Below are 12443 nucleotides of genomic sequence, written 5' to 3'. Positions count from 1 at the left end.
GCTATGGTGGTGGGGCTTGGAGATTACACGAAGACACCTGCTAAGAGACAGCAAGGAAAGGTCACACAGACCCCTGGTGCACACACACACACACACACACACACACACACACACACACACACACACACACACACACACACCTCCCTCCATTTGAATGTAATGATTAATGAGAAAAGTGGTTATGAATTATTCACCAGCACACCTTCTCCATTGTTAACACCGGTCTCTCTTTCCATCTAACTCTCCCTGTGTCTGTCTGCCTCTCTCTGGACATAGAGAATCAACACCACATCCCAACAAAGCCTTAATTAGGTTACTGTTGGGCAAACAGCACTCGGTCCCTGAGCCAGCTGTGAGAATCCTGCAGCCTGATTTGAACACAGTTTGCACTCGAGCGTGCCGTGCATTTATCAGTTGGTTGAAGACGCTACAATTACAGGCAAGAAAGGACAACGTTCCAAACCAAACAAATCCCACATGGACACCCATGATGGTAAAAAAGAGTAAGTCAGTCATTGCAACACAAAGCATCATAGTGTCCTGAGTGTACAGAGTTATACAGAGACACAAGTCTAGTGATGCAATATGTACTGATGTAATACAAGGGCTGGACCTGGACTGTATTGAGTCATAACATGAGACTATGTGAAAATTAAAATCTTTATTACATAGCACCTTTTTGAGAATCCAATCTCTCAAACTGCCTTACAGTACATCCATCCATCTAGCTATAGACTTCCTGTCAGCTCAAGCCAATCTGTTCATTCTCCTCTCGTTATCACGGTGTTTCAGCCTGCAAACTCTCCGCACACCGGATGTTTTTTGTTTTTCGCACCATTCTGCGTAAACACTAGAGACGGTTTTAATGCCTTTAATGCGATTACTCCTAAAACAGTTTACACTATACTACAGTGGTCCTCATGTGGATGAGGATAATGAAGAACGTCATGTCACTCCTGTTGTTTACTAGATGCACTGTCGTGTTTGATTCACATTCCCCTCAAGTCCAAGTTGAGTCTCGAGTATGCAGCTTTAATATATACAGTGGTGCTTGAAAGTTTGTGAACCCTTTAGAATTGTCTATATTTCTGCATAAATATGACCTAAAACATCATCAGATTTTCACACAAGTCCTAAAAGTAGATAAAGAGAACCCAGTTAAACAAATGAGACAAAAATATTACACTTGGTCATTTATTTATTGAGGAAAATGATCCAATATTACATATCTGTGAGTGGCAAAAGTATGTGAACCTTTGCTTTCAGTATCTGGTGTGACCCCCTTGTGCAGCAATAACTGCAACTAAACATTTGCGGTAACTGTTGGTCAGTCCTGCACACCGGCTTGGAGGAATTTTAGCCCATTCCTCCATACAGAACAGCTTCAACTCTGGGATGTTGGTGGGTTTCCTCACATGAACTGCTCGCTTCAGGTCCTTCCACAACATTTCGATTAGATTAAGGTCAGGACTTTGACTTGGCCATTCCAAAACATTCACTTTATTCTTCTTTAACCATTCTTTGGTAGAATGACTTGTGTGCTTAGGGTTGTTGTCTTGCTGCATGATGCACCTTCTCTTGAGATTCAGTTCATGGACAGATGTCCTGACATTTTCCTTTAGAATTTGCTGGTATAATTCAGAATTCATTGTTCCATCAATGATGGCAAGCTGTCCTGGCCCAGATGCAGCAAAACAGGCCCAAACCATGATACTACCACCACCATGTTTCAGAGATGGGATAAGGTTCTTATGCTGGAATGTAGTGTTTTCCTTTCTCCAAACATAGAGATGGTTTTATAACCTTTTCCAGCCTGATGAGCATCAACAACGCTTTTCCTGAGGTCCTCAGAAATCTCCTTTGTTCGTGCCATGATACACTTCCACAAACGTGTATTGTGAAGATCAGACTTTGATAGATCCCTGTTCTTTAAATAAAACAGGGTGCCCACTCACACCTGATTGTCATCCCATTGATTGAAAACACCTGACTCTAATTTCGCCTTCAAATTAACTGCTAATCCTAGAGGTTCACATACTTTTGCCACTCACAGCTATGTAATATTGGATCATTTTCCTCAATAAATAAATGACCAAGTATAATATTTTTGTCTCATTTGTTTAACTGGGTTCTCTTTATCTACTTTTAGGACTTGTGTGAAAATCTGATGATGTTTTAGGTCATATTTATGCAGAAATATAGAAAATTCTAAAGGGTTCACAAACTTTCAAGCACCATATCAAAGCTGCATACTCGAGACTCAACTTGGACTTGAGGGGAATGTGAACCAAACACGATAGTGCATCTAGTAAACAACAGGAGTGACATGACGTTCTTCATTATCCTCATCCACATGAGGTCCAGATTTGGCATGTGCGTGTTATTCACAAACTCTGTGGGTACCAGGAATCCAATCAGCAATCTTTTTGTGTTAACGGAGTTTTAAGTGCAAGACATCATATCAGATTAGCAGCGTAAAGATTTCTTCCTCTGGAGACAGAACTTGTCTCTGTACACAAACCTCACCAAGTTCACCAGCTGAGGCAGTCATGGACAGAGACAACAAACTGACTGGCATCCCTGTCCCGTTACATCTCAAAAGGAAAAACTAGGAGCTGCAGAGCTCAGGACCTTTGCCTTTGCCCCTGTTTTGCTGCATATCAGGAGAAATTTCTGAGGGCGCAGTCTGGCAGGCAGAGCTAGAGGATCCTCGGAGCCAGCTTCAGCATGAGATTGGCACAGGATGCAGGCTACGCTGGCACATGGGCAGCGAACAAGCGGTCCAATGTGCCAAAGACCACCCTGAGCAGGAAGAAAAGGCAGGTGCAGCTTAGCAACTTGTCACTCAGCCTTTGCGGAGTGTGCAGAGAGTGTGAGGATATGGTGCAGTGGGACAGATGCCCACATGCTGGAACACCAGATAACACCAGCCCAAGGCTGTGGGCACACACACACATACACGGCATGGGCAATGTTTCTCAATGAGTCATACGTTTCTGATTCAGCTGAGGTGTGTCACTGTTTGTTAATTGCTTTGTTGGCTTTACAACTTGGACAACTAAAAGTTTTGGGCAAAATGGTGTAAAAAAGTCAGTTATATGAGTTTGCAGTAAGAAAACAAATTGCAAATTCTATTGCTGCAGGGAAAACAGCATTAGTTTCAGTATAAGTACGATGCTACACAATAAATTTCGAAGTAACTTGAACTGTAGACAAGGGGTTCCAGTTGGAAAATGTGAACCTTCATCTAAATTTTGACATTTATTGTTCATTTAAAAAAAAAAAAATCAATCACTGATGACTGTAGCTAGTCAGAGATACAGTACTAGAAAAACTAAAGTGAGATGAGAAAAATATATACCCAATTCCCACTCACACTGAAATCTGTATATTAATCTAAATATACCATGTACTGAGAGGCTCCGGCTGAAATTATGGATTCTCCGAGGTGACTGGTATTTTGTGAGAGGTGCAGCCCCAAAGAAAATGGTACTATGCCAGTCACCAAAGAGAATCCATAATTCCCGGTGCCTCTAAGTGCATGGTATATTAGATTTATATCCCTCATTAAAAAATAAAAAATAAATCCAAACTAAGTGTTAAGATTGAATCTCGGTATAAACTCTCTGGAGGAAGCAATGTTTATTTACGTTGGAGCGACCTTCAATCTGCACATGTGTAATGTACCATGATATCACCTGCCTCGTTAGGCATAACCTAGCCCTGAACCAGTCAAAAACAAAAGAACTCATAATAGACTTCCGAAAACACAACAAGGACTACACTCCATTGCTAATCAGTGGGGTCAGGGTGGAAAGAGTGCCCACTTTCAAGTTCCTGGGCACACACATTGCAAAGGACCTCACCTGGACCACAAACTTTACAGTGGCAGTGAAAAAGGCATAGTAGCGATTGTACTTCCTGAGGATCCTCAAGAAGAACCACCTCCATGAGCAGCTACTAGTGACCTTCTACCCTTGCTCGATCGAGTGTGCTGACATACTGCATCGCTACGTGGTACACCAGCAGCTCTGTGGCAGACAAGAAAGCCCTTCAAAGAGTCATCGACTCTGCACAGAAGATCACTCGCTGCCCACTGCCCTCTCTAGAACAACTCTACACCATATGTTGCCTCAGCAGAGCCACCAACATCTTTAAAGACCCTTCCCACCCTGGACAACAGCTTCTTGAACCACTGCCCTCTGGTAGATGTTTCAGGTCCATTGTATCATGGACAAATAGACTACAGAACAGCTGTGTCACACAGTGGTGTTTGAAAGTTTGTGAACCCTTTAGAATTTTCTATATTTCTGCATAAATATGACCGAAAACATCATCGGATTTTCACACAAGTCCTAAAAGTAGATAAAGAGAACCCAGTTAAACAAATGAGACAAAAATATTACACTTGGTCATTTGTTTATTGAGGAAAATGATCCAATATTACATATCTGTCAGTGGCAAAAGTATGTGAACCTCTAGGTTAAGCAGTTAATTTGAAGGTGAAATTAGAGTCCGGTGTTTTCAGTCAATGGGATGACAATCAGGTGGGAGTGGGCACCCTGTTTTATTTAAAGAACAGGGATCTATCAAAGTCTGATCTTCACAACACATTTGTGGAAGTGTATCATGGCATGAACAAAGGAGATTTCTGAAGACCTCAGGAAAAGCGTTGTTGATGCTCATCAGGCTGGAAAAGGTTACAAAACCATCTCTAAAGAGTTTGGACTCCACCAATCCACAGTCAGACAGATTGTGTACAAATGGAGGAAATTCAAGACCATTGTTCCCCTCCCCAGGAGTGGTCGACCAACAAAGATCACTCCAAGAGCAAGGAATGTAATAGTCGGCGAGGTCACAAAGAACCCCAAGGTAACTTCTAAGCAACTGAAGGCCTCTCTCACATTGGCTAATGTTAATGTTCATGAGTCCACCATCAGGAGAACACTGAACAACAATGGTGTGCATGGCAGGGTTGCAAGGAGAAAACCACTGCTCTTTAAAAAGAACATTGCTGCTCGTCTGCAGTTTGCTAAATATCACATGGACAAGCCAGAAGGCTATTGGAAAAATGTTTTGTGGACAGAGGAGACCAAAAGAGAACTTTTTGGTTGAAATGAGAAGCGTTATGTTTGGAGAAAGGAAAGCACTGCATTCCAGCATAAGAACCTTATCTCATCTGTGAAACATGGTGGTGGTAGTATCATGGTTTGGGCCTGTTTTGCTGCATCTGGGCCAGGACGTCTCGCCATCATTGATGGAACAATGAATTCTGAATTATACCAGCGAATTCTAAAGGAACATGTCAGGACATCTGTCCATGAACTGAATCTCAAGAGAAGGTGGGTCATGCAGCAAGACAATGACCCTAAGCACACAAGTCGTTCTACCAAAGAATGGTTAAAGAAGAATAAAGTTAATGTTTCGGAATGGCCAAGTCAAAGTCCTGACCTTAATCCAATCGAAATGTTGTGGAAGGACCTGAAGCGAGCAGTTCATGTGAGGAAACCCACCAACATCCCAGAGTTGAAGCTGTTCTGTACGGAGGAATGGGCTAAAATTCCTCCAAGCCGGTGTGCAGGACTGATCAACAGTTACCGGAAAAGTTTAGTTGCAGTTATTGCTGCACAAGGGGGTCACACCAGATACTGAAAGCAAAGGTTCACATACTTTTGCCACTCACAGATATGTAATATTGTATTATTTTCCTCAATAAATAAATGACCAAGTATAATATTTTTGTCTCATTTGTTTAACTGGGTTCTCTTTATCTACTTTTAGGACTTGTGTGAGAATCTGATGATGTTTTAGGTCATATTTATGCAGGAATATAGACAATTCTAAAGGGTTCACAAACTTTCAAGTACTCACGTGACTGAACAAAGCCAGTCACCTACACAGATGCCAGCGGTACAGACACAAACAGGACTGAACGCTAACACAAACTGTCTACACTTCTACATGCCTACCTCTTACCTGAATAGTACATGTTTTTACAATCACATGCACCTTATTCCCTCGATCACATATACAGTATTTATTTATATTGCTCCTGCTCAACTACATTCGGTCAGCATGGGCAAATGTGTAATTATCATGCCTAATTGTGCAATACATTCACTTATCACTGTGCAATAACCCACTGACCGATTGTCATGCTGTATCGTAGGTCACACCCTAGATACATAGAACTAAACATTTTTTAAAGCAGTTCTTGTATAGATATGTTTATCTTTTTGTATTGACTTATCTATCTTGTTTAGATTTGTTTATCTTTTTGCTTGAATGTTTATCTTGTACAGATCTGACTTTTTTTCTTAATACTAAATGTTTGTATGAATACACCGACTGGATTGCGTGCTTCAATTTCACTGCTCTGTACGGTGCAGTGACAACAAAGGAATCTTGAATGATCATGATGCGTAGATCTACACACACACAAATGCTCACGGAGCCACAGCTGTGACTCGATTTGGCCGTATAGCTTGAAATTGTGAAGTCAATCCATGGTATATTCAGGATATACCATGAACTCACTCACACCACATCCGTTTTTTTTTTCTGACGTTTGATTAAGATACATTGCTTAATCAATGGTGGAACTATTTTATGTCATGTGAGCCATCCTTGGCCAATCCCTGCACAGGATTTTTTAAAAGAGGAATATAATTTCTGTTATTATGTTGTAATGGTGTTGTGTAGGTATGTTAGTAAAACGGTAAAGTGGAAACGTTAATCTACCCCCTGGTGACCTACAACCCCGATTCCAAAAAAGTTGGGACAAAGTACAAATTGTAAATAAAAATGGAATGCAATGATGTGGAAGTTTCAAAATTCCATATTTTATTCAGAATAGGACATAGATGACACATCAAATGTTTAAACTGAGAAAATGGATCATTTAAAGAGAACAATTAGGTGATTTTAAATTTCATGACAACAACACATCTCAAAAAAGTTGGGACAAGGCCATGTTTACCACTGTAAGACATCCCCTTTTCTCTTTACAACAGTCTGTAAACGTCTGGGGACTGAGGAGACAAGTTGCTCAAGTTTAGGGATAGGAATGTTAACCCATTCTTGTCTAATGTAGGATTCTAGTTGCTCAACTGTCTTAGGTCTTCTTTGTCGTATTTTCCGTTTTATGATGCGCCAAATGTTTTCTATGGGTGAAAGATCTGGACTGCAGGCTGGCCAGTTCAGTACCTGGACCCTTCTTCTACGCAGCCATGATGCTGTAATTGATGCAGTATGTGGTTTGGCATTGTCATGTTGGAAAATGCAAGGTCCTCCCTGAAAGAGACGTCGTCTGTATGGAAGCATATGTTGCTCTAGAACCTGGATATACCTTTCAGCATTGATGGTGTCTTTCCAGATGTGTAAGCTGCCCATGCCACACGCACTAATGCAACCCCATACCATCAGAGATGCAGGCTTCTGAACTGAGCGCTGATAACAACTCGGGTCGTTCCTCTCCTCTTTAGTCCGAATGGCACGGCGTCCCTGATTTCCATAAAGAACTTCACATTTTGATTCGTCTGACCACAGAACAGTTTTCCACTTTGCCACAGTCCATTTTAAATGAGCCTTGGCCCAGAGAAGACGTCTGCGCTTCTGGATCATGTTTAGATACGGCTTCTTCTTTGAACTATAGAGTTTTAGCTGGCAACGGTGGATGGCACGGTGAATTGTGTTCACAGATAATGTTCTCTGGAAATATTCCTGAGCCCATTTTGTGATTTCCGATACAGAAGCATGCCTGTATGTGATGCAGTGCCGTCTAAGGGCCCGAAGATCACGGGCACCCAGTATGGTTTTCCGTCCTTGACCCTTACGCACAGAGATTCTTCCAGATTCTCTGAATCTTTTGATGATATTATGCACTGTAGATGATGATATGTTCAAACTCTTTGCAATTTTACACTGTCGAACTCCTTTCTGATATTGCTCCACTATTTATCGGTGCAGAATTAGGGGGATTGGTGATCCTCTTCCCATCTTTACTTCTGAGAGCCGCTGCCACTCCAAGATGCTCTTTTTATACCCAGTCATGTTAATGACCTATTGCCAATTGACCTAATGAGTTGCAATTTGGTCCTCCAACTGTTCATTTTTTGTACCTTTAACTTTTCCAGCCTCTTATTGCCCCTGTCCCAACTTTTTTGAGATGTGTTGCTGTCATGAAATTTCAAATGAGCCAATATTTGGCATGAAATTTCAAAATGTCTCACTTTCGACATTTGATACGTTGTCTATGTTCTATTGTGAATACAATATCAGTTTTTGAGATTTGGAAATTATTGCATTCCATTTTTATTTACAATTTGTACTTTGTCCCAATTTTTTTGGAATCGGGGTTGTAGTAAAATTTATGGAATTCTTTTTCATGGCTCCAGGGGGTATCAGAAACATTAGATTTACATGTTGTGACCGGTTGTAACGTAGCTGTTTAAGATGTAAATGATGTAGTGATATTGTGACAACTATTCATACTGATGTCATGTTGCTAACTAAATAATATCTCAGCTTGGGCTGTTCACAACAGTGGACTTGGCACCTTGCGAATTAAACGTCATATCCGGTCTCGCATGCATTACACGTCTCGTTTGGTTTGCGCTTTGCAGCATTCCAGTTAAATACAGTCAGGTGGGAATACACGAGATCCGTTACTTTTCCGTAACGGAAGCCAGAGTGGGAATGAAAATTTATCATCTATCCCGTTTTGTGTTTAACTTCTAAAATAACAGTAGGCATATGAGGTGAAAATTCAGATTCAATCCTAATTGCCTGAAACTGCTCTCATTGAATTCAGAACATACTTTTTACAGAATTAAAATATGTTTATCTGTTCTTGAGATATTACAAATCAAATATTGAAAAAAATGGCTTAATTTTTAGAAAACTGCCGTAATATTCTGTATGAGGATAACATGGTCCAAAATGGGCCTCATTAACGAATGTGATCAAATGTTTTTTCTTAATAACTTTTTTCACCCAAGATATTTACATGAAAATTGGCAGGCACATAGATGGTTGTATACTGAATACAAAGTTTAAAAAAAATTAGTAAAAACAAATTATGTAAATGAGTATTTAATTAGTATTATACTAAATTAGGTAAAAAGGCTGATAATTACTATAATGTCAGACTGCTGTTCCCGTTTACATTGTTCATTCTGTTTATATTGTCTCATCTCATCTCATTATCTCTAGCCGCTTTATCCTGTTCTACAGGGTCGCAGGCAAGCTGGAGCCTATTCCAGCTGACTACGGGCGAAAGGCGGGGTACACCCTGGACAAGTCGCCAGGTCATCACAGGGCTGACACATAGACACAGACAACCATTCACACTCACATTCACACCTACGCTCAATTTAGAGTCACCAGTTAACCTAACCTGCATGTCTTTGGACTGTGGGGGAAACCGGAGCACCCGGAGGAAACCCACGCGGACACGGGAAGAACATGCAAACTCCGCACAGAAAGGCCCTCGCCGGCCCCGGGGCTCGAACCCAGGACCTTCTTGCTGTGAGGCGACAGCGCTAACCACTACACCACCGTGCCGCCCTTGTTTATATTGTCATTCGTCACATTTAAATTTATACCGTTAATTCTGTTCACACTGCCACATTTGCACTTTCTGGATTGCCACTGTCTTGTCTTTTCTTAGATAGCTTTAGCTTGTGTGTGTAAACCCCCCCCCCACAGTTTTTTTTTCCCTCCCCCCTTTTTTCCTTTTTATAGTTTATACCTTGTACCTATATTTTATATTTCATGTTTATTACTGTTTGCACTGCGGATAAGAGGAAAACGCAATTTCAATTCTCTGTATGTCCTGCACATATGGCATTATTGACAATAAAGTTGACTTGAACTTGAACTCAAATCGGTACACTCTCTTCTTCAAAGTTTCACCAAATGACTTTATTTGTGCAATATAAAGCTGAACTTAACTCTCATTTATACATCACAAAGAAGAAGAAATGAACGTTAATTAAAATTACAAATACAATTATAAAATATGCATAAATTAGCACTGAGTGTCATTCACAGCTACCATTCTCTATCAAAATAAAAAAAGTAATAAAAGATTATTTCTAATACCCTCTTTGTGCTCTGTAAACCTTTGTATTTCTCAAAAGTAGGGCCTACTAGTGTTTACACAAAAGAATATCAATGGTTATTTTCATTAATATTCACAGCTTTCAAGGCGAGCCTCGAAAAAACTGTGAGATTCACATCCAGTAAACAATTCCAGTTAATTGAATTGAAATTGACACTGGCGTTTCTGACTTCTGTTTTGTTTTTTAAAATATCATCCCAACCACTAAGATCTCAATATTTTTCATCAAAACAGTTATATTCTAAAATAGTTATTTATTTACATGCATCAGTTTGATTTGAAAAAAAGAAGTAGGTAAAGCTATGAAAACTCACTTCAAAGTCTCCCGTGAAGCAGAACATCAAAACTAGCAGATGGAAAATTTTGCTGAATACTTCATCAGAAACAGTGAGAGCGAGAGAACATCCCTATAAAAGTTATCTGATTGATATTCATGAGTAATCCAGTCGGAAACCGATCAGGAGAGAGAGAGAGAGCCTGACTGCTTTCCCGTGACTCAGAAAGCACCAGCAGTTTCCCAACATCACGCAAGCAGAGAGTGGACTCTTTTGTACCAAATTCAACCTGCCGTTACTCCCAAAGTACTGAACAGATCTTAATGAGACAAATTTCTTTGGAAAGCATAAATTATAAGCTTTTTAATGGTAGTATTCACAATAGAAAACATTCAAAAGTTAAGCAATGACAGATCTGGAAACTTAAATGAGCGTCTACATGCACAATTTTCACAGCACAGCCAGCGAGTGTCTGATATGCCTCATAACAGGTTTCATATGTGAAAAGGATTATACTTGTAAAAATAAACACAGAAATATCCCAAATGGGGCAGCACGGTGGTGTAGTGGTTAGCGCTGTCGCCTCACAGCAAGAAGGTCCGGGTTCGAGCCCCGTGGCCGGCAAGGGCCTTTCTGTGCGGAGTTTGCATGTTCTCCCCGTGTCCGCGTGGGTTTCCTCCGGGTGCTCCGGTTTCCCCCACAGTCCAAAGACATGCAGGTTAGGTTAACTGGTGACTCTAAATTGACCGTAGGTGTGAATGTGAGTGTGAATGGTTGTCTGTGTCTATGTGTCAGCCCTGTGATGACCTGGCGACTTGTCCAGGGTGTACCCCGCCTTTCACCCGTAGTCAGCTGGGATAGGCTCCAGCTTGCCTGCGACCCTGTAGGACAGGATAAAGCGGATGATGAGATGAGATGAGATATCCCAAATGTAAATAGCCAATGAGTTAATATGTATGCAAATGAATATGTGAAAACCTGTGTGTAAAGGCCAATTTATGCTGACAACCCAGTCCTCGCAGATAGCGTCGCAGACAGTGTCTGCGTAGCCCCCCCACCTTCGCAGACGCTCTGCGCGCACCTCCCAAAAATTGTGACCACCGCAGAAGCCTCGCAGACAGCGCTGCAGACAAGAGGGCTCTGATTGGTCCACTCTACATCCGCTGTACACGCACTTCCGCTTCCCTACTTTCCCGGTTTGGTTTGTTTTCACGACCGGTATTTTTAAAAACACGAGCGAAGATGGAGCAGCATGAAGAGCGGTTGATTGAGGAAGTACGTACATCTATACGACTCCAGTTCTAGTCATTATAAAAAAAAAAAAAAGTTCTAGTCATTATAAGTAACCGGAGGATAAACACTCCACTAACCACACCCACCTACTCCTAGCGACTTCGCGCCCCCTTGCGTTGTGCCGGTGAATAACATCGCGCACGCCTATTACTCCCCGCTCAACAATAAATCACAACTGTCTGCGAAAAGCTATCTGCGAAAGCCTTGTCGCAAGAGCATGCAGAGGCCTTAACACATCTAGAGGAGGGCTCACTGATAAATTAGCACTACATGTTGCGCATACACATCAGTTCAAGTGACATCACTCCCAAGTCTTTCCATAGAGTGTGCTATAGCAGCCTGCTGGAAAATTGCAATTAGATTAGATTCAATGTGTGTGTAAAAATCACCAAAATGGGGGGGAAACAACAACAACAACAAAAAACCTCTCAGCCTCCCCCTCCCCAAGATTCATAGATTTTGCAGCCCAAGATTTATACCCACTCACCCGACTGAGTGTGAGGGTTCCTTGCTTGCAGGTTCGGCAACGCACGCGCAGTTTTCCTGGCTGAACAGATTTGCACACCGTCTTACAGAACACATAGAAAGTGCTGTGGGGTTTGGGCTCTGTTGATACAACCATAAACACAAGCATTAGCATAGTTTAAGAGTGTTCATACATTAGTCGAGACAGTAAACAACCATGAATCCATTCTATTTAGGCTTTAAAAAAAAGACAGCGAGAGAGAGAGAGAGAGAGAGAACACAACAGC

General features: G+C 41.3%; 1 protein-coding gene across 2 annotated transcripts in view; it reads right to left on the bottom strand.

Annotated features, from left to right (window-relative positions):
* The window catches only part of prkn (parkin RBR E3 ubiquitin protein ligase), a 308907-nt gene that overhangs the window by 157079 nt on the left and 139385 nt on the right, over positions 1 to 12443 (bottom strand). For both annotated transcript variants that reach the window (XM_060924648.1, XM_060924649.1), the window contains one exon: positions 12179 to 12297. In XM_060924648.1, coding sequence (XP_060780631.1) covers positions 12179 to 12297 — 119 coding nt within the window. The remainder of the gene's footprint in view (positions 1 to 12178; positions 12298 to 12443) is intronic.

The sequence above is a fragment of the Neoarius graeffei genome, chromosome 7 (genome assembly GCF_027579695.1).
Source record: "Neoarius graeffei isolate fNeoGra1 chromosome 7, fNeoGra1.pri, whole genome shotgun sequence".
Taxonomy (NCBI): Eukaryota; Metazoa; Chordata; class Actinopteri; order Siluriformes; family Ariidae; genus Neoarius; species Neoarius graeffei.
The sequence above is the reverse complement of the archived record's forward strand: the minus strand, read 5'-3'. Positions and strand labels throughout refer to the sequence as shown.